At 38.7% G+C, this 23,475-nt stretch overlaps 1 protein-coding gene across 6 annotated transcripts in view; it reads right to left on the bottom strand.

Annotated features, from left to right (window-relative positions):
- NRG3 (neuregulin 3) overlaps positions 1–23,475 on the bottom strand; it is a 1,226,542-nt gene that overhangs the window by 681,207 nt on the left and 521,860 nt on the right. For all 6 annotated transcript variants that reach the window (XM_061405513.1, XM_061405517.1, XM_061405516.1 and 3 more), the window contains exon 2: positions 22,092–22,221. In XM_061405513.1, the coding sequence (XP_061261497.1) occupies positions 22,092–22,221 (130 nt within the window). The remainder of the gene's footprint in view (positions 1–22,091; positions 22,222–23,475) is intronic.

Raw genomic sequence — 23,475 nt, 5'->3', positions numbered from 1 at the left:
TCTCCAGGCAAGAATACTGGAGTGGATAGTCATTTCCTTCTCCAGGGGATCTTTCCAACCAAGGGTTCAAACTCAGGTCTACAGTAAAGAAACATGTCAGGCAATGTGCTGTATCACTTGATTTTCTGTATTTCATCAAATCTAAGATACCATCAATTGCAAGTCACATCATCATTCTATCATTAGATAAGAAAAGGTTACCACTTAAAGCATGACACAATGCCTTCTTGTCATATAGAATCTTAACTATATTCATACAAAACAGTTCACTGATTATTTCACATAGATTTATATTATCATCTTTCTCACAGATAATAAGAAAAATAGTGAAGTAATGTTGTGAAGGTTTTCCTAACACATCCTCCCGTTCAAGCCCAGCTCTTTGGAAAGACTCTGGCTGAGCTGTCAGTGCCTATGGTTTGTCACCTAATACTGTTCTCTGTGCATTCAAGAGCACTCGTGATGTTCCACTATGGTTTCCAGCATTTTCTTCCCAACTGTGGATACCCACTCCACAAATTTTGCTTCTGGCACCCTCTGATCAGAAAACAGTCATACTGATCAGTCATATTGATCAGAAGACAAACTTTGATCACAAAGTTGTGAAAATGTGAAGGAAAAAAAAAAAAAAATCCCAGAACTGATGAAACAAAATAGCTCATTTGATTGCCACTGTGATCCTGTAAGGCAGGAGACCTGGGTTCAATCCCTGGGTTGGGAAGCTCCCCTGGAGAAGGGAGTGGCAGCCCACTCCAGTATTCTTGCAGGGAAAATTCAATGGACAGACGAGCCTAATGGGCTACAGTCCATGGAACTGCAAAAGAGTCAGACATGACTGAGAGACTGGGCAGATGAACGTGAGGATATTTCTTTACAGGCAAAACTATTATTTTTAGTACACCATATGAATATTAATGAGCATAAAGCATTGCATTCGATGTGCTCTGTTAAAAAGACCTATGCACAAATATTTACCCATACCCAATAAAAATACATCAAAATATACTAACTCTTTATAGTCTGGTACAAAATAAAAATATTTTTAATAAACTATCTTATTTAATATTGGTTTGGACTGCTAAATCAATACAATAATATGTGGAAAACAAGAAAACTTAATAATGGAAGTCAATAAAGCAAAAGATAAATTATTTTCATTCTGCATGATTGCAAGCCTGAAAAAGGCAACACCTCAGTTCAAATCTACTGAAATGTTTAGTTCATAGTTATCTAGATATAAGATAAAAATACAAAAATTAGTACCTGTCCTATACCTACATACACGCTCATCTACATCTATATATACTTATCAGCTACCGTATACTGCGTGTGGGCAAGGGAGTGGGGGGAGGCAGTGTTAGTCATTCAGTCGTGTCCAACTCATTACAACCCTGTGGACTGTAGCCGCTAGGCTCCTCTGTCCATGGAATTCTCCAGGCAAGAATACTGGAGTTGGTTGCTATTTTCTTCTCTAGGGGATCTTCCCAACCCAGGTCTCCTGCATTGAAGACAGATTCTTTACTGTCTGAGCCACCAGAGACCAAATACTACTAGTTAATCAATTAAAAGATACATGTTTAAAATTGTCAAAAAGGACTGTGGAAGAGGACAGAAATCCATAAACTATCAAGAGTTTACTGCATAATCACTTGAATAAATGCACAGAAATATCACTTACATGGAAGAAAAAATGAAATATTTACAAAATGAGTATCTCTAGTCAAGAGTCTATGTACTAATAAGAGTCTAATATTAATAGCACTTCTCCCTGGAGGCTGGTATTGCCACTATCTTTTTTTTCTTTTTAATCTGGATTCTATTAATATAATAAAATGGGATTTTATTTCTTTAAAAGTAATATAAATAAAACAAATATAAATCTTAATAAAATGGGTTTTTATCATTTGAGCATATCAAGTATAACAGTGAAGAAAAACTAAATTGTAGTACCAAGAATTAAAACTCATTCAAAAGTTAAGCTAATTAAAGCAATGTGGAATGGCATACAAGAGGAAATATGATTTAAACACCCCTCCCCCCAAAAATGCACACATTTATATACATATGGATACAAATGTAAGGAGCACATTAACACAGGAAAGGAAAGATTTTACAATAGTAAACTGACTGTTTTATCATTTTTTCAATATAGAAAATAAGCATGTGTTCTGGCATGTCCAGGATAATTCAAGTTTAATCCTAATAACAATCTGACTGAGCAGATAATTATTATCATATTCATTTTACAAATGATAAAACTGACTAGAGGAAAGGTAAATATTCTTAAAGCTAGTAGTGGAGTGGTATAACTTCTGTTCTAATGTTGAGTTTTGTTTCACTGGCTCAATGAATGATGCTGCCCAGATGCCCAAACCATCAATTTGTCAGTCTCTTTGAATCTCCTCTTTCTCTCAGACTTTTCTTCCCCCTCTAGCAAATAAATCTTGTGATTTGCCTCCTTAAAATCCATCTATATTTCCTCTTTAAATTCTCACTACTAATATTTCTGTAGATCATCGTCTCAATCTTCCTTAATCTAAAGGCTCTAATTCATGCTCTTTTAAGATAGTGCTGGTCCTCAGTCACTGGTCAGGGATGTGAACCTCATTTTCCTCCAAAAGTGTTACTCACTTTTCAGGCAATGAAAATGGAGCAGGGACAAAGGCTAGACATTCTCAGAATGGAAGTAAAATGAGCCTGAAGTGAGAATTCTAGGTGCCAGGAACCCACAGTTAACTTCACTCTGTCCTATAACAAACCATTCCTCAGATCCGGACTTCATCCTCAGTGCCCCAGTAGGGAAGCATACTCTTTAGGAAGAACCACCCTTTCGGTGTGACCCATCACTCTCAAGGTGTTTGGAGACAGAAAGATGAGGAAATGAGTGCCTAATCCTAGTGAGTTCTCACCCATGTTCCTTCTGTTCCCCAGTCAGGGGTGCTGCTTTGACTTTATTGGTGGCCTCAGTCTTATAGATTGTGCCACTCTGGCGTGAATACCGGTACACCAGACCACACCACAGATGGGGAGAAGAAAGAGCATGCATCTAGCAGCTCCTTCCCCAGGTTACCCCACAACAGTACCAGCTGCCTCCTACTCCAGGTGTTCAATTATACATACTTGGGACATTCAAACCTCTCTCCTCTCAACTGGTTTCATAGGGTTTGCTCACAATGTTTTTCCTATGTTGATGCTGTCTTTCCAGAGTTCCTCTAGGCTAACTTTAGGGAAGTTAGAAGCTTTGTTTGCTTGTCCCACCACGTGTGATCTTAGTTCCAGGATCAGGGATCCAACCCACACCCTCTGCAATGAAAGTTGGACCACTGGACCACAAGGCAAGTCCAGAAGTCAGAAGTTTAACTATTCCTTCCAGTAGTTCTCTCCCCTGCAACTAAAATGATCCTTCTAAACAAACCAGAAAAACAAAACAATTCTCCATAAACAACTGCAGAAAGGTCTCAAGTCTCCTAACATTAGTGGCTGAATACTCAAGATTTTCCCTTTCATTTGATCCGTCAAATCTTTTCCCCCTTTCTAATTCACTCAGTGGAAGACGTCTTATCAGTTACAAGCATTGTTACTCTAGTCTTTGCCACAAGGTGGCACCATTGAGGAACGTGGTAATGCTTCAAAGGAATTCTACATCCATCAAGCCTTGGAAGCTTTGCAGAAATCCTGACCTAGAGAGGTTAGTCTCCGTGCTCCGCAGGAGTATAGGATTTTTTAACTCCCACTCAAAATTGCAAGGTAGAGAAGCCATAAGTGAGAGTTCCACTAAACAGCAATATAAAATCAGCTCACTTTCCAGGCTGGAAATTAGAGCCTGTGTCACCAGTCCACTCTTCTGCCTTCTACTGTGAGCTCACCTTTGGAACTTCTGGTGTCCCTTTCTTCTGAGAATCTTAACCAGATTATTCTGTTCTTCCCAGACAAGATCCCTTCACTTTGAATTTGGAGGAGCATGATTTTGGTTCTCGATCCCTCCTCTCCTAAAATACCTTTAGCTCCTTATTACACTGACTGATTATTCTTGAGAATTCTGCATTCCAAGGGGTCTGGGAAGGGGCATGTGTGCGCACACACACACATGCACACACACAAACACCCAAGCATACAGCGATGCATAAAAATCATTTACTCTCATCCTATCAGACTGTCTGATACTTTCAAAACTAAGAGAACCGGTTTAATTTAAAAAAAAATGCTAAAAAGGAATGTACTGTGCTTTCACACACAGAATAAACTGGCAGCTTCTACAGATCTATATAATAGGTGTATAAAGTGAGCATGTTACTCGCTTAAAATTCCTTATTCTCTTGTCATTACCTTCAAAAATTCACTTTTTAAATAAAAATAAAAGTTCACATAATATCTACATAAAGGATGTAAAGCATCTATTAATCAAAGACACGGGCACTAGATAATAATAAGTGGCAAGCTTATACTTATTTAATTAGCAAACAGAAGCCCAAATGCAGGAAGGATATTCCTGGGTCAAGAGCCATGAAAACGGTCATGCCCTTGGGCCAAGAAATTTCACTTCTAATTTCAATTCCAAAGCAGCAGCACAGGACAAATATTCTACCTATGCGCTAATTTCACCGAAGCTACTAGTACAGGCTTGACAGAGAGTCAGTGCTCAATCAGTGTACACAGAAGGCTAGATGGAAGAGAAGGTATGAAGAGAGAGACGATGAGAGACGAGCATTAGAAAATTTCTAAACGTGCCTCTATGGAACACTTTGCTAAACACGAGTACCATGACTACTAGGACAATTGCAGGTAACTTGAAAGCGAAGATTGTGCAAACCCATGGAGCCACATGGAAACAGGCCCATAAGTGATGGTGAGGCAGGAGCAAGGGGAACAGAATATAAAGCTGGACTCCTTTATAGAGGCCACCTCAGAATTCTCTGAGGATATAGGCACAGACTGGAAAGAAGCCTGTCAGAGGACCAGCATACGCTCTTGGCATGGGCAGTTTGATCTACTGGAATGGTAGAAATGAGGGGAAGCACCTGTTTTGAATTCTACTAACATGGCAGTGAAAGTTGACAGGAATCAGGGGAAGCAAAGAAGAGAGCTTATGAAGGCATACAGATCAATGGCTCTCAATGCTGGTTGCTCACTTGAGTTACTTGGGAGCTTGAGAAACATAGATTTCTACAGAGAGAGAGGCCACAGAAGGCTACTACGGTCCTTCCACCTGAAGCAGAACCACCGCCTCCCCATCACTTCCACTACCCGGGGATCAGATGCATTTGCTCATCCAATCTCCAACCCCTAACATAGATTTGCCTATCCTGTTTATAAGAAGAGAAAGCTAACCTGCAATAGGGTTAAGTGCTTAGGGTATTCTTTACCTATAATCCTTCCTGTGTTTCCCACCCTTACCATGGATTATGGTCTAAAATGTGCCCCTCCGCATTCCACAAAATTCGTCCTATCCCTAGTACCTCAGAATGTGACTGTATTTGGAGACAGGGTCTTTATAGGGCAAAGAAAGGTAAATGAAGTAATTGGGGTGGGCTGTCATCCAAAATGACTGATGTCCTTGTAAGAAGAGGTGATAAGGATGCAAAAACACACACAAGACAGACCATGTGAAGACACAGGAAGAAGACGGCCAGCAACAAGCCAAGGAGAGAGGCCTCAGAAGAAACCAACCTTGCCAACCTTGATCTCAGACTTCTAGCATCCAGAACTCTGATACAATAACTTTCTCTTGTTCAACTCAAATATATATATAGATATAAATATATATACACAGGAGATGGAGGAGACGCAGTTTCCATCCCTGGGTTGGGAAGATCCCATGGAGGAGGAAATGGCAACCCACTCCAGTATTCTTGCCTGGAGAATCCCATGGACAGAGGAGCCTGGCGGGTTCCAATCCATACGGTTGCACAGAGTTGGACATGAATAAAATGACTTAGCACATAATACATACACACATACATATTTTTATACCTAAGTCCCATTTATAGAAATCCAATGCTTATTCTGCATGTGAATGTTGAGTTTCCCTGGGTGATTCTACACACAGGCAAGCTTCAAGCCCATGGACATAGAACTTTGCCATCCAAAGCCGGGTCCACGACCAGTAACACCCCAGGATCCAAGGCTTATTAGAAAAGCAGAATTTCAGCCCCACCCTTGACCTACTGAACTTTTGTTTTAAACATCAACAGGTAAGTACATGAACATGTCAGTCTGGAAAGCACTGGCACAGATAAGGAATAGGTTTGCTTTGTGTCACCTTTTCTGTGAGATACATGTCCTTCTTAATTTAGAATTTCATCTTTTGTACTTCAAAAGACAGAAGAGCTAGGTTTTCTTCTGGAAATATTTGCTCTTTCTGAAATCCCTCTGCTTTTCTTTAACGGAATTTCAGTGAAACGCATGGTGTTACTGACAGAGGTGAAAAATGCAAGAGATCACTCAGTTTCTTCACCTGATCTTAAAACTGGAAGTGACCTTAGAAATTATCTCCGATCATGCTATTTCACAATGAAGAAATTAAGGTTCACAGAAGGTAAGATATGACCAAACGTCACACAGCGAGGAAGTGACAGAGCCTAGGTTTAGAACATCATTTCTATAAATCAGAGCTGTCCTTTAATAAAACCTGCTTAGCATTTTGTCATTTTTACACATGATGGATTTCTTAGTTTGAAAAATACTATTTTTTTAAAAAAGCCTCAGATAAATTATCATGGTTGAACCAAATTCCTGGGGAAATGTGATTATTGTCAACTTTTAACAAATATTGTATCCATTACTCTGAATGATACAAAGAACATTTCCCTTCAACTTGAAACTTTCTCCTTGGAGAAAATACTGATTGTCTACCCTAAACCTAGAAATCACAGATTTGGTATATAAAATCACCCTGATATAACAGAAACCTGATGAGGCATTGGCTTATAAAATGGCTTGGGATGGGATTATAAAGTGGATGGGATGGGTATAGGATGATATCACTTTGCTGGTACCCCTCATCTAGCATATATGTCAATTAATAAGCTAACTAGTAGAGATACATAAGGGTTTCCAAAGTGTCACAAGTATATTCTCAAGTATATGCAGAAAATCTTGCTGTGATGTAATTACTGAGGTGCATATGGGTGGAGGATATATCATACTGGCAGAATTATGAAAAGCCCCCCTAGGACAGGGGTTAGGGTTGCATCCTGTGCTGGGTAGCCCAACAGACTTAGTGTCTCACTTCTCTGAGTATGACCCATAGGCCAGCAGCATAGGCATCACCTGGACCATTATTAGAAACACAGATTCTGAGTCCTCACCCCAGGCCTCCTCTACAAGAATCTTCAGTTGAACAGAATTTCCAGAGGATTCACCCATTCATTAAAGTGTGAGAATTATGAGTCTCACTCACTGCTTCCCTAATTTGTCTCCATATCAGAATCATCTGAATGCACCATTGCCTCTTGGGGTCTGTCTCAAGACCTAAGTTAGAAAATTCAGAGAAGGAGCCTGAGAATCTATATTTTTAAACTTTCAACCTTCATGATTTTACAACAGTGTAAATTTGACAAGGTTGGAAGACGAAGAGCTTGAGAGTCCAATAGAACTGCAATTGGTGCTCAGCCCTGCCACTTACTAGCTGTTTTTGAAGAAGCTACCTTCCCTCTCCAAGGTTCCTTCTCGCCATGAAATGGGAATAGGACATTGTTTTGCAGATTTAATATGAGGACTAGACAGGGAATTAGGAAGTAGTACACAAAGTTTCTCACGATGTACTCTGCATATAAATTATATAAGCAGGGTGACAATATACAGCCTTGACGTACTCCTTTTCCTATTTGGAACCAGTCTGTTGTTCCATGTCCAGTTCTAACTGTTGCTTCCTGACCTGCATACAGGTTTCTCAAGAGGCAGGTCAGGTGGTCTGGCATTCCCATAAAGTCTCAAGATTTCTGCCTTGCACTTGGTAACTGTAAAATGGAAGATGACTCTCAGCATTTTTGTCTCCCTATTAACACCTCACATTTGTCCTCTGAAAAATGCAGATGGTAAGTATGTTCTAGGGTTATTTCATTCATAAAATTTATTTTTAGTGAGTAGGTGGCAGGTTCCAGAAGCAAAGATGAGCTCATAGCCTAGTGAGAGAGTCAGGCAGGTGCACAGGAATATTATAATAGAAGTTTTGTTCACAAATGAATCATTTCATACATCTAGATAATGTTTCGGTTAGCTTGTGGGGGGAAGAGATCAAAGCTACTATTTAATATCATTAAAATAATCATTATTCCTTTCACATACGCTAACCCAGGCAGAAAGAAAAGAGCTTTCCAGAGCACTAAAAACAAAACCTTGTCACAGATAGTAAGGCTCCCATGTGACTTCAATTGTGACTGTAAATTAGCCCAAGAGAACAACCCAAACTGTAGAAAAATTATGACCTTATTTAATGTAGATGCTTTATCAGCTCATCCTTTCTGCCCATTCTTTCCAGCTTAGTGTTTTTCACTCTCTATTGTTCTAAAACTGCTGGAGAATGGTTTTCCTCCAGCTGTGGAGCCTCCCACTGACACACACACCCCTCCTTCCTGAGGCTCAAAGCTGAGAGTTCCTAATTGAATTTCTGCCCTTCAGGAGCACAGGGTCATTGGGATCAATGTGCTGTCAGAGGACTCCAGGGAGGCCAGGCTCAGAGCATGCTGGCCTTGGCATCATTTTAGTCTCCCCACACTCCCATTTTGGAGCACTCGCCAGCCTCAAAGCCTGGGGTCTGTTTATTTAATGAAGTCTGCTGTTGAAATAACAACTCCTTTCTCTAGTGTGAGCTATAACTGCATTTATGATGTGTTTAAATGATAAACTAGTCTCTGGTAATCTAGAAAGTCATCCTGTTTTAGGAACTCTTGCAACCTTTCTTTCTCTGGTTTCTACCATACTGAAATGTCAGTATTTATGCCAAAATGCTACGTGACCCATTGTAAGGGAAACACCATATGGCTATCTTGATCTCCTAACCTCATACCAGCTCTGCTAGACAAAAGAAATACATTTTAAATTGGGAAAATACAGGACATTTTACTTGAACATGCCAGTATGTACCTTTAAATGTAACTTCCTTACATTCTCCCTGAATAATTCAACAATGATCCATGGTCAAGGCACCCTTGAATGGATATGTTTAATTTGTTAGGAAAATTTTAGTGCTGGAAAATCATGACTTATATTTAAAATATTAATAAATTAATTTTTAAAACTACTAAGTTTTCTGCAAATATTTCATATATGTAGATAGAAATAATAAATTGATTTTGGATAAAGAAAATGAATCTTGATTTCATAATTTAATCAAAGTGACACTTGTTAGGTTTGAAAACCATACTCTTGTCTACTCTTTCCACTCAACATAAAAACTCAAGAGTTTCAGGGAATGGAATTTAAAATATCATCATGCCTTAAAACAGAAAGAAATTAAGGAAGCAATCCCATTTATCGTTACAAGAAAAATAATAAAATACCTAGGAATAAACCTACATAAGGAGCCAAAAGACCTGTACTCAGAAAACTATAACATATTAATGAATGAAATCAAAGATGAGACAAACAGATGGGAAAAAATATACCATGTTCTTGGATTGGAAGAATCAGTATTGTGAAAATGACTATACTACCCAAAGCAATGGATAGTATTCAGTGCAATCCCTATCAAATCTACAGATTCAATGTAATCCCTAACAAATTACCAATGGCATTTTTCAAGAATTAGAAAAATTTTACAATTTGTACTGGTCCATAGAGTCAATGGAGAAGGCAATGGCACCCCACTCCAGTACTCTTGCCTGGAAAATCCACGGACAGAGGAGCCTGGTGGGCTGCAGTCCATGGGGTCGCTAAGAGTCGGACACGACTGAGCGACTTTACTTTCACTTTTCACTTTCATGCATTGGAGAAGGAAATGGCAACCCACTCCAGTATTCTTGCCTGGAGAATCCCAGGGATGGTGGAGCCTTGTGGGCTGCTGTCTATGGGGTCACACAGAGTCGGACACTACTGAAGCGACTTAACATAGCATAACATAGAGTCAAAGCTATGGTTTTTCCAGCAGTCATGTACAAATGTCAGAACTGGACCATAAAGAAAGCTGAGCACCAAATAATTGATGCTTTTGAATTGTGGTGCTGGAGAAGATTCTTGAGGGTCCCATGGACATTAAGGAGATCAAACCAGTCAATCCTAAAGGAAATCAACCCTGAATATTCATTGGAAGAACTGATGCTGAAGTTCCAATACTCTGATCACCTGATGCAAAGAGCTGACTCATTGGAAAAGTCTCTGATGCTGGGAAAGATGGAAGGCAAAAGGAGAAGGGGGCAACAGAGAATGAGATGCTTATAGAGCATCACTGAGTCAATGGATATGAATCTGAGCAAACTTCCGGAGTTAGTAAAGACCAGAGGACCCTGTTGTGTTGCAGTCCATTATGTCACAAAGAGTCAGACACGACTTAGCAGCTGAACAACAACCAGAAACCCAAAAGGCCTTGAACAACCAAAGAAATCTTGAGAAAGAAAAATGAAGCTGAAAGAATCAGGCTCCCTGACTTCACACCATACTACAAAGCTACAGTAATCAAGACAGTTTGGTACTAGCACAAAACCAGAAATACAGATCAATGGTGCAGGATAGAAAGCCCAGAGATAAACCTATGCACTTATAGTCACCTTATCTTTGACGAAGGAGGCAACAATATACAATGAGAAAAGTCAGTCTCTTCCATAAGTGGTGCTGGGAAAACTGGACAGCTACGTGTAAAGAAAAAAAAAAATGAAATTAGAATACTTCTTAACACCATACACAGAAATAAACTCAAAATGGATCAAAGACCTAAATGTAAGGCCAAACACTATAAAACTTTTAGAGGAAAACATAGGCAGAACACTCTCTGACATAAATCACAGCAAGATCTTTTTTGACCCACATCCTAGAGTAATGAAAATAAAAGACAAAAATAAACAAATGAGACCTCAGTTCAGTTCAGTCGCTCAGTCGTGTCTGACTCTTTGTGACCCCATGAATCACAGCACGCCAGGCTTCCCTGTCCATCACCAACTCCTGGAGTCTACCCAAACTCATGTCCATTGAGTCGGTGATGCCATCGAGCCATCTCGTCCTCTGTCGTTCCCTTCTCCTCCCGCCCCTAATCCCTCCCAGCATCAGGGTCTTTTCCAATGAAACTTAAAAGCCTTTGCACTAAGGAAATCATAAACAAGATGAAAAGACAACCCTCAGAATGGGAGAAATATTCAAATGAAGCAACTGAAAAGGGATTAATCTCTATAATATATAAACAGTTCGTTCGGCTCAATACCAAATCCACAAACAACCCAATCAAAAAGTGAGCAGAAGACCTAAACAGACATTTCTCCAAAGATGACATACAGATGGCCAAGAGGCACATGAAAGATGTTCAGTGTCATTAATTATTAGAGCAATGAAAATCCAAGCTACCATGAGATCCACCGCACATGCTAAAGAAGGTGTAGAGAAAAGGGAACTCTCTTACACTGTTGGTGGGACTGAAAATTGATACAGTCACTATGGGGAATAGCGTGGAGGTTTCTTGAAAAAACTAAAAATAGAACTCCCATAAGACCCAGCAATCCTACTCCTAGGCATATACCTGGGGAAAACCATAATTCCAAAAGACACATGCACCCCAAAGTGTTCATTGTAGCACTATTTACAACAGACAGGACATGAAAGCAACCTAAATGTCCATCAACAGATGAATGGACAAAGAAGGTATGATACATATATACAATATTACTCAGCTATAAAAAGGAACAAAATTATGCCATTTGCCCAGATATGGATGGACCTAGAGACTCATACAGAGGCAAGTAAGTCAGAAAGAGGAAAAAATGTATTAACACCTTCTTGTCCTGTTCAGCCACCCTTGTTGCTTTGAGGACAGAGATCACATATTAAGTCTGGATAAATTCCGCCCTGTAATCTCCTCAGCATGCTCCTTCTCTTTGGACATTCACACAGAAGGTGGTTCTGCTCAGCTGCAGTTTCCATGAGAGATTCAGGTCCTTTCCCAGGACCTGCTGAGCTAGAGGGGGAGGTACTAAGTCAATAGTGTCATTTCTGAGCAACATGTGGACATCTAAGGAAGCAGGTGCAGGGCAAGGGGAAGGCAAAGACTCTGTTATTACATCTTAACCAAAGCAAAGCGGGACAGAAGTCAAAGAGAGGGTTTTCTATCTGGCTTTTCATTTATGCCAACAATGGTAAATAAACAGGTGAGATTAACAGGAGAGGAATCTGGATTCTACCTGCCAGTAATGAATGGGTGATCTTGGACAAGTCTCACTGAAACCAAACCAAGAGCTTAGGATTTTGAAAATTACAAGATGTGAGTTATTTAACTTTCCCATATTTCAATTTGACTGGAACTTTAAAGTTCCTCATCTACTCCAGCACTAAGAATACAGCAACTTAGGCGTCATTTTACCTAGTGAATGACTTTACTTGATTATTTTTCAGATTATGTGGCCTCCATTAGGGTCAGTAGCAGACCCTACTACCCAGATTGACTATTTAATTGATAAATACCAATTTATCAATAAACATATATAATAACATTTTAAGTTATAAGGTATAAAATATTCAAACAATTTGTAATAAGAAATATTCCTATATCCCAGTGAGCCTTAAAAAAAAGTCATCATACCTTGATACATTTTTGAGAACTCTCTGGACATGAGAGGAAATAACTCAAGGAAATAATTCAGAAAAAAGTGACCAATTGCATAAAGAATTTATGATATGAAACTGATTATTCTTACTTGCATTTAAATAATTTTGAAATTTCCTCCATGTGGTTTGAAGCGAACTTTACCCAACAGCAGCTCAATTCTCCATGCCATGGTTGGCAAACAAGAGCAGGCTTCAAAATAAGAAATGAGTAGGTTATCTTTCCAAATGCAATTTGTATGTTCCTCTTAGAAGGTCTTCTTGGCTTTAGGACTACTGGGTTTTGGATTCTTCTCTGCAGATATGAGCTATGTACATACAGTTCATATAGATTGGATGCTACCAGATGACAGAATTTGTTACATTGAACTGAACTAGAAATTGACCTTCTCAACTGCTCTTCTGATTTATTCTGAAGACATTCATCACTATATTCCTATTACCTGGACCTGAAACATTGACTATGCTTAATAAACATTGGGGAATGATGGGAATAATGCATAAAACTGCCATTTATTTTTTAGTTCAGGACTCTGGGAGATGGTGAGAGACAGAGAAGCCTGGTGTACTGCAGTCCAGGGGGTCATGAAAAGTCAGACATGACTTGGTGATCGAATGACAAAGGAGAGGACAAATACACATTCTGTACCACTCACACGTGACATATATATCTACAAACACATTCTATATCACTCAAATGTGACATATCTCCAAACAAGATATTCCCCGTACAATGCTATTGTTTTCATTTTTCCCCATTCCTTATTTTAATCTTCTATTTGATTTTTTTAAACCTGCAATGGGGATTGTATGTAAATATATTTGATGAAGATATTTCCTCCAAATTTACCAGTCTTGTAAGGATTTCCTTGCTGAAGCAAGTGTGAGTTTTGGTTCCTTCCCAGTGATTATCAGTGTTTACCCATTATGGCATCCGGTAATGCTAGACTGTGCTGGCTGCCTGGTGCTCCAACAAACATGTTCTGTAAAGGAAGGGAACGTGGCTCATAGTTTGCTACTGAATCTCAGTGTCCTGTATTGACTGCCTAATAAGTACAGAAGATATATGTGTGTGTGCGTGCACACTTGTATGTATATAGGATTGATTTTGCTTCAAGCTGTTTTCCTGTGATCATAGAACTACCAGAATTGCTGTGATCATATAAAAAATTATACAGAGTTGTAGAGATGCATAGCAAGTTAAACCTCAGGAACACTGTCTATGATTTCTTTCCATAAAACAAGAAGGGCTTGGTTCTCCCATCGCATTTTTTCGTTTCCACAAATAATAGCTAAGAATACTGAAAAGAACCTGTGATGGATTCATTTTGATGTTTGGCAAAACTAATACAATTATGTAAAGTTTAAAAAAAAAAAAAAAACGCTAATCGGATGTTGGCATGTATTTAACAGATTACAGATTTGGGGTATGGTGGAGAGACCCTGAAGGTCTTCAGTGACTCTGAGAACTGTTAGCTAACTTCGGGAAAGTGGGAACAGCAATGCAGAGGTTGTATATAGTATCATGCAATTTATACTAAGAAAATACAGCATTTATGTAGCAAATGGTGGTCTGTTTTTCCACCAAATTGAGTTTTGCTGAAATTAAAATTAGGGCAACCAGATGTCCCCGTTAGCTCAGGGCATTGTTGGTTTTATGCTTATTTTACATAAGAAATTATTAAAATTGCCAGTTATATCTTAAACATTTTGGGGTTGGATGACAATAATATGGTCACTCAAATTATAATATGCTGGAGAATTTAAATATGTATATGTTAGTTATATGTCATTATTGATATATAACTAATATGATATCTTAGAAGATACTAGAGCTTATATGGGCTTCTCAGGTGGTATTTTTAAGCAGTTGGGATTTTAGAATCCCTGGACCAATAGGATTTTAAAGGAAAGGTGTTAGTGGAGAGGGTAAGTGTGTTGACCCTAGAATCAGCTTACTTAGTCTGAGTCCTTACTCCACTTGTCGTATAACCTGAGAAATGCCCTTGGCCTCAGCCATTGCTACATCCCTCCAGGGTTGCTATGGGTGCCCAACACATAGGATGCATCATCTAGGCATTCCCTGGGTTTATCTATCAGGTAGATTTGCATATGCTTTTCCACTTAGGGAGTATAATTATTGGAGTACACAAAGACTGACATCTTGTTATACGTGTAGACAAAAGTACCACAGACCCTGCCGGACAGGTTCCTCAGACAAACATCCATAAAACGTTCTCAGATCAGTACGGTGATGGCTCAGGTGTTCTGCCCAGCAGGGTCTGTGGTACCCTGGTTAGTGTGGTTCACATCCATACAGTCTATCACTCTTTAAAATGATACTTATGGATATATGCTTTTATTTAAATAAACTTAGTATAATAATCTATCCTCCACTTGAACTATGGCATATGCAAATCACAGCATTCTGGTCGTGCACAAGCTCCCAGGCTGCCCCAACCATAACAGGACTATGACCCGCTACCTGCAGGAAATAAATGCCTGGAGAGGCAGAACCAGGGCTGTTGTAGAGAAAATACGTGAAGGGTCCTCCACCTGAATGGTATGAAGAATAAGAGGGGATTCCTCTCTTCATGAATTGTCAACAGAGAGAATTCCCCTAACAAAAGGCAGCCTCTTGTTGCTGCTTTGCTCCTAAACTTACTGCTTGAATAGATACAATGATCCTTGATTCTGAAAAGTGTTCTTGCCCATGATCAGGTATTATTGTGTTTTTAAATAAGTCTCTGAGTGAGTTTTCTTTAACTTACACTGGTAGGTCTAAGCTGAACTCTGTGTACTGGGAGACTGAGTACCCACCTCCAAGCCCTGGTACAAGTCAAGTGATCTCCCCCTTTTGAGCCTAAGGCTTCTCTTAGTGAAATAAGCAGATGAGACCCACTCAATTTCTCTGATAGGATTCCGGCATACATGCTTTTGTTTGGTTTCAACATGCGTAGAAGAGAGGAAGAAGAATTATATGTTCTAAATGTATAATGCCTACTAAACATTTAGTGTTTTTCTATATGCTGCTGCTTTCAATTCTAGCATCAACATTGTTGGGGAAGGTTTTAATGTGTCTGGTTGGCTGGCACATGTCTGCTCTCTCTCTCTCTTTTTCAAATAGAAGACTGAAGTTTCTGATTAAATGACCAGCCAAAAACACACACAGCCAGCATAAAGCCAAGTTGAGCTTTTAACTCAAGTGTCTTTATCTTGAACACCCACATTTGCCTCACGTACCTCTTACCCTAAATCATGTAAGAAAACAATTTAAAAACACGAATGGTTTTGATACAACAACAAAAAGAAACTATTCCATGCCTTAAGGAGAGCTGCTAATCAAGTAATAAAATATTAAAGTTAAAAAAAAAAGCCTATGGTTATCAACTAAAAGATATGCTGCTATTCTTTATCAAATGTGCTTTTCTGGTCTTCTGGTGTTTCAGTAGCCCTTTAAGTAACCCCAGCTCTGGTGGAATGTAAACAGTTTAAGCTGGAAGAAGTAAACCACTGCCTAGGAGTCATAACGTTGCAAAACTTCATTCACTGTGGTGGTGTTCTTGGTTTGTTTGCTTTCTGAGTTAATGAGACTATTTTGATCATCTTCATCCACAGAAAAGAAACAGATGCATAGTGATTACTTGGCTCACTTCTTCTTGACAAGGGCAGTCAGCAGACCACCTAGGATGAACATGGCTGCTGCAAATTATTCAAATTACGTCTGGGCTGTGGCTAACATTCTCCTGAACACAATTATCTGATGAACTTGAAAATGCTTCCAAGGTTCTTCACCCTGCTATTCAATTCCACTCCACTGAGACTCTGCCACTAGGCTTGGATTTATAGACAATTCAGCCTCCATCCTCTCCCATCAACGGAGCTTAGGGATGTGTGCCAAAACCCCATTTCCATTCTGACTTGCTACAACCACAGGGAATTAGAAGTGGCCACTCTCAGAGCACTTACTGGAGAAACTTATGATAATAGGACCTTCCCCAGGTGGAAAAGCTAATGGACTTCCAAACTGATGGAGCAAAGCACTGATAGGGATGGTCCTGTAATTTTATATAGTATATCACAGGGATATCGTTACATTGTGCCCAATCAATTCACATAAAAATGGCAGCTTTGATTTCAAAACCTACTGAAGCAGAACTAGATACAGTGAAGAACAGCATCTCCTGCTCCGGCTCTCCTCCCCTTTCAAACCCTCCCCCCTTCCACTCACCAACTCCTATGAGCATTTTACCCAGCTAGCTGTACATTCCATCAGCACTTTTATGGAAGTATTGCCTCGGGCAATGCTTGTTATTGGACTGCTTGCCTCTCTTTCCAGCAGTTCCATATTTCAAGTGATTCAAGCATCTTCAAATGAATTGCTTGATAGATTTCCAAAATGATCACTACAGGTCAAATTTAGCTCAAATGTTATTCTTTCCAAAGTTTTGAGAATCCATTTCTGTAGCAAGGCTGGTGCAACATTTAATGAGCTTCAATTCAGAAGAGACACATCCTTTTAACTTGAAGTTGGCCTCGAAACACATTTGGTCCATTCAAATACCTAGCAATCTTTTCAGTTACGATGGCTACCACTTTCAACTCCAGTGAAATATGCTACAAAGGCACCATTTCCAAAGTTCTTAAAATTTCTAGAAATGGCATAAAAATAAATATATTAGAGAATACCCTGCTTTTATTCAGGATACTTTGATTCGAGGTGTTTCTAGTACTTCCTTTCCTTCTCTACTCAGCTTAATTTCTGCAGAATATATCATCCTATTATTCAATCCCTTTTTTTTATGTTTCAAAACACACGAATTCAGCATAGAAAATGATTATTATAAAGAGCATAGATGAAAGTTTAATAAAAGGAGCAGACACGTCCTAACAGGCTTTATAGTGTTTAATCTAGAATGGCTTAATTGAAAGTTCTCTTATCAGCCTAATAGTGAATTATAATGACCTTCATTTAACAAAGACAGGGACGCTGTCTTTCTTAATGGAAAGATGAGAAGCATGGGTCAAGTGTCTTAACCAGATGTTACGTAAATGAAATACGTGTGCAATGTAATGATCTTGGAAACCTCAAGGTTCAAAGAAGACAACAGCTATAAATCCTATTAGCGTTTTTCTTTAGTTCTTTTTCAGAACCGGATTGCTACTTATGTTCATTTTTACTGTTCTACATCCTGATTTTTGTATGTAACATGATATACTGAGCATTTTCATAGTCTTAAAATTAGGAAAATTCAAGTTATGTTGAATGCATCCATGGTATAGATATGTTCTGAATTATATAGACATCAGAATTCAAGTTTTCTTTGTTTTGCTGTTACAAATCCTATAGTGAATGCTCTTAAAAACAAATATACATATACATTTCTCTAAGCTAACTCTTAGGAAAAAATGTAAAGATACGGAAACACGCTGATGCATCACCTACAGAAGATGTTTAACAAAGTACACTCCATCGAGTTTAGTGAATGAGATGATGGTTTTTACTTTGTCCTTGCCAAACTACTTTTAAACATCATTACAATATATGATGAGCAAACAAGTTAATTTGCATTTCTCTGTGAGGTTGAGTATGTTTCATGCTTATTGGTTATTTGGATTCCATTTCAAGGGAAGAGGATGTTCCTGTCTTTTGCCCATTTTCCCACCGAGGTTTAATTTTAGTGTTACTCTTATTGATCTATTGACTTCATCAAAATATCATTTCCTTGCCATGCTTATTGTAGTTTACTGACACTTTCAATTTTGTTTCTGACTTATGACATTCAGATGAAAAAAAGAAAAAAAGTTGCTTCAAGGCTGTTCATTTTTCCTTTCATTGTTTATTGCTCATTGCTTTTTTTTTTTTTTACTTTCAATTGCTGATGTAAAGACATATTTAATTTTATTTACTGTTTTCTCTAATAATTTATTTATTATATTACCTTTTAAATTCATTAAGAACAACTTTGGGTATATAAGAAGTAAAAATTCAACTTTGATGTTTTACCTGATAAGTCAACCACCTTTACACAAAAACCAGACTTATTTTCCCAATTTATGAATCTTTCTTTATTCTACACTAACCTCCACAGTACAAAAGGTTCTGCTTTTACTAATCAGCCAACCAATGATCTGTGACTGAAATTGTAAATTTAGCAATACCAGGTTTGACTATTTATTATTCTTTAAAACCTATCAAGTTATTTTAGGATCTTGGTATTCCTCTTAAATTTTCATTAGTTTGCTCTATAATTTCTAACTATCTTCACCATGAATAGTTTTTTCAAAGATTTGAAAATGCACTAAAGACTGAGAAAATAACAAACAGAAAATCATGAAGCTCCCCTTATCACAAGGATTTGCAGTTTGGGGCATACACTTTCAGGATCTCTATCAGGCAGAATAGGAAATTTTAGGTAATTTTAATTTTTTGTTACTACTCTTCCTTGGCAAGGAAACATAAAATTGTTTCACCATGATCACAACACGTGAAAAAACATACCTTGATTCAGATCAGTGGGATTGCAATTTATTTTTAAAATACTAAAAATACATACATAAGTTTAACTTCTCTCAGGTTTGAATGTTTAATCTTTGCATATGTGTAAAAAGCAAACTACTTAATGAGCTAGATGCAGGTATACCCATTAACACTGTTGCTCCAATCTACTAACTTGTGGTTTCTTTAACCTCTGACTAATCCACTTAGTAATACATCAGTAACGTAGCCCTGGTAGCATGCCAGTCACATGAAAGTCATTTCTCTTGTTTTCTTTCTTTCCTGGAGATGAAGTATTTCACTTGCTCCAAGTGCATTACAAACTGCAGTGCCATTTAATTCCGAAGTTCATTTCTGTATTTATTTATTCAACAGTATCTTGGTGATAAGAGATGCTCAATAAACATTTGTCGAGTGGAGGAGAATAAATGAAACATATTACAGCACTGTACACAATGGCACATTATGAATAGCTACATTGGGATTCTTAGAAGTGGCTGAAGCAGGGACGAATGTAAGCCTTTTATTCACAGCAAAGCCTGGGAGATGAATCGCTGACACATGCAATGTGTGATTTATTCACACACACTACTAGGAGATTTATAGGCATCTATTAACCTACTCGAGTTCCAGTCCTGTCTTAGGCTGGTCTTTTGTCATGATTAGCTATGTTGTGACTCTATGTTAAATAACAGGTTGTCTGTGCTGAAATATGCACAAAATATGTAGACAGAGGCCAAAATTATTACACATTTCCAGCCAAACCACAGATATACCTCTGCTTGTCTATGTTTTAAAAAATTAGACATGTACACGTGTGCAAAAGAAAAGGATTTTTTTTGTTTTCTGGACCTGAGATCCACTGTCACAGATTGGATGTGTCTCCCAAATAACTCACATGCTGAAGTGCTAACCTCTAGGACCTCAAAATGTGACCATATAAGAGTCTACAGATGCATTTAAGTTAAAATAGGGCCATTAGAGTACCCCTTAATCCAACAGGACTGGTGTCCTTTTTGAAAAAGCAGATTTGGATAAAGACTTGTACAGAGGAAAGAACGTGAAAAGGCACACAGAAAAGTTCGTCATCTATAAGCTGAGGGGAGAGGCCTGGATGAAATCCTTCCCTTGTGGCCCTTAAGGAAACAACTCTGCCGATACCCTGATCTTCGAGACTCCAGAAACTGTGGTAAAAAATATTTCTGTTGTTTACATCACCCAATCTGCAGTACTTGGTTAGAATTGCCCTAGCAAACTAATATACCCATGAACTTAATAGCGAATATAGCAAGGCTGTATGTTAAACAGTAGGAATTATTTTTTTGTTTTTTGACATTCTATCGGAAAAGATAAATCAGACCTGCCTGCGCATAGTGGTGGGGCCTAATCTGAAGCTTCCCTGAGGTAAAACACCATCGAAAAACACCATCACCGCTTTAGGTGAGACTTCTGATCCATCCCTTCAATAAACTGTAAATTCAAACTTATCTGATGGCACTACCTATTACACACGACACCACTGGGTTGGCGAAGGTAACATTAACACATAGCTGGGTATTGAAAAGAGCATGGAGGCACTTTGTGATTTGAAATGATAGCTCATTCTTGGCTTTTCTTTTGAGGTCTTCAAGTCAGCCATGTCTTTTCTACCTGTATCCGCACTGATCTAATAAATACAGCAAGAGAAATGTGGAAAGGAACCTCTCTCACTGCCTTTGATCCCTAACTCGGGTTTACAGAGAACATAAATGGGTTGTAAGTTTTGTAAATGAAGTCAGTGTAATGCCACTGCCCACGTCACGTGAAAGCCACCATGTGAAGGGTGAAGAAAGGCCATGGGCTACGTGGTGGGGTGGCTCTTACAGAGATCAGCCACTATCATTGATCAGTTCTTCCAAACCTGTGTCACTGGCCACTATGGCACCTCATACCCCCACCCCCTTGAACCAAAGCTGGCTTGTGGAGGCAGGCAGGATTTGCTGACACATTCTAAGTTCAAAACCATAAGACACATTTCTCTGTGCCATCTTAATAAAACAACATGGAATAAAGTTTTATAATAGCTAGCAATAGCAAGAAAAGAAAGTCATAATTTTCCATGCTTCACGATTCAGAATAATTAATTTAATAACTGTGTCATATGAGAAGAGTAAATAAAGAAAAGGAAAAGGGTGTGGATATATATAATCACTGAAGCATATACAATTGCAAGGAAAAACAAATTACCAGGGTAGAGCTCAAAATAAAAGCTCCGTGGGAAGTATTTTTTGGATGCTAATTTGATTCTTCTATGGAGGCTTAAAGCTGCAGTGTCTACAAGACCAACTATTTATCTCCGCTTGTTTTTATTTTTAGCAGTTATATAACCTTATGTCTCTAAAAACCAATTAAACACCTTCTTGATCTCCACCGGGAATTTTCACTGAGTAGTTCTCTACCTAGACTATAACAGGACTATGATTTCATTTACAACATCTTGCTGGAGAGTATTTCATCATCAGAGGTGTTAAAAAAAGGGGGGGGGGGACTGAAATTAATCAACAGGGGCAGAATCAAAATAAGATGTGGTTTTCTCTGGACACAGTTACAGCCTCTGGGGTTTGGTTCACAATAAATATTGAGGCTCTAGATCTTAAAAGAGCAGTTTGCTCTGTCATGCAAAAATTCAGTTTTCTCTTTCTCAAATACTAAAGATACCAGCCTTGTTCTTCCCCTATTAAGACTGTTGATTCTGCCATTCCAGCACCGGACTATGGGTATCACATTGTATGTTTCTCGAGCTCAGCACAGATTTCCGTCTCCAGGCCTCTCTGAGGACCTGCCCTTAGTGTCAGTCGCCACAGGGACTTACCGACAGTGTTTATGGGATCCGGTCAAGGTTTCAATAACAAAGCACTCGCCATCGTTGAGACAGTAGGCAAGGTCCTTGTCTCGGCAGGGTTTGAAGTGCTCGGATCTCTCCGTGGAATATGTCGTTGTATCTGTCATGAGAAACACAATGAAATACTGTCAGCAGCTCATTCTGACATCCCAGATCCTGTCATTGGCCTGGATCTATGCACTGAGGCCTTCTCGTGACCGCTGACCTTAGGAACTAGACAGACAGGATGAACCCCTCAGTGGACTGATAAAAACACAACTGAGTATGACCATTTTATACAGTGAATGTTTATGTCCCCACAAAATTCATATATTGAAACCCAGCGATGGAATTAGGAGGTGGGGCCTTTGGGAGGTGAGTAGATCTTGAATGGGATTAATGCTCTTATAAAAAAGACTTCAGACAGCTCCTTCACCCATTCCAGTCATATGAAGACACAGCAAGAAAATAGCCCTCTACAAACTAGGAAGTCCTAACCAGACACTGAATCCATGGGCATCTTGATCTTAGACTTTACAGCATCCATAACTATGAGAAATAAATTTCTGTTGTTTGTACGCCACCGTGTTCGTGGTATTCTGTTAGAGCAGGTAGGACTAAAACAATTACTGGATTCAACTGTCTTATTTTTCCACAAGATTTTAACAATTGGAATCATATCTAGACAAGTCCCATCAGTGGATACATTAACAGCAAAAGCTGTATGACCCTACAATCAAAAACCTCAAATTAGCTTTCATTAATTTCAGTGTTGAGAAACATGTTGTATTAAAGGATTGAATACAATCTTTTTAGTGTATTTATTTTATTGCTCTGCAATGTCATTAAACATCTGATCAATGTACATGTACTGTGACTCTTCTATGGATACCAATGTCATTTTCTGTGTTTTATTTTTTAGTTACAGCTGTAATTTGCTAATAGCTAAGGCAATTATTCTTTCACTTTCTCCTTTTATTATGTAATTAAAATGCAAATGTTCCAAATTCTGAAACAGAATCTCAAATGTAAAGAATGTTTCTAGTAAATATTTAACAGGACTAAATTAATGTCATTTTTTTAGCATTATCTTATATGTGCTTTTTAAAAATCATAATCATTTACATTTTAAAGTAAATTATATCTCTATATCCAGAGAAGGCAATGGCACCCCACTCCAGTACCCTTGCCTGGAAAATCCCATGGAAGGAGGAGCCTGGTAGGCGGCAGTCCATGGGGTCGCACAGAGTCGGACACAACTGAGCGACTTCACTTCCACTTTTCACTTTCATGCATTGGAGAAGGAAATGGCAACCCACTCCAATGTTCTTGCCTGGAGAATCCCAGGGACGGGGAAGCCTGGTAGGCTGCTGTC

The sequence above is a fragment of the Bos javanicus genome, chromosome 28 (assembly GCF_032452875.1).
Source record: "Bos javanicus breed banteng chromosome 28, ARS-OSU_banteng_1.0, whole genome shotgun sequence".
Classification (NCBI taxonomy): domain Eukaryota; kingdom Metazoa; phylum Chordata; class Mammalia; order Artiodactyla; family Bovidae; genus Bos; species Bos javanicus.
This window is presented reverse-complemented; position numbering and strand designations above follow the sequence as displayed.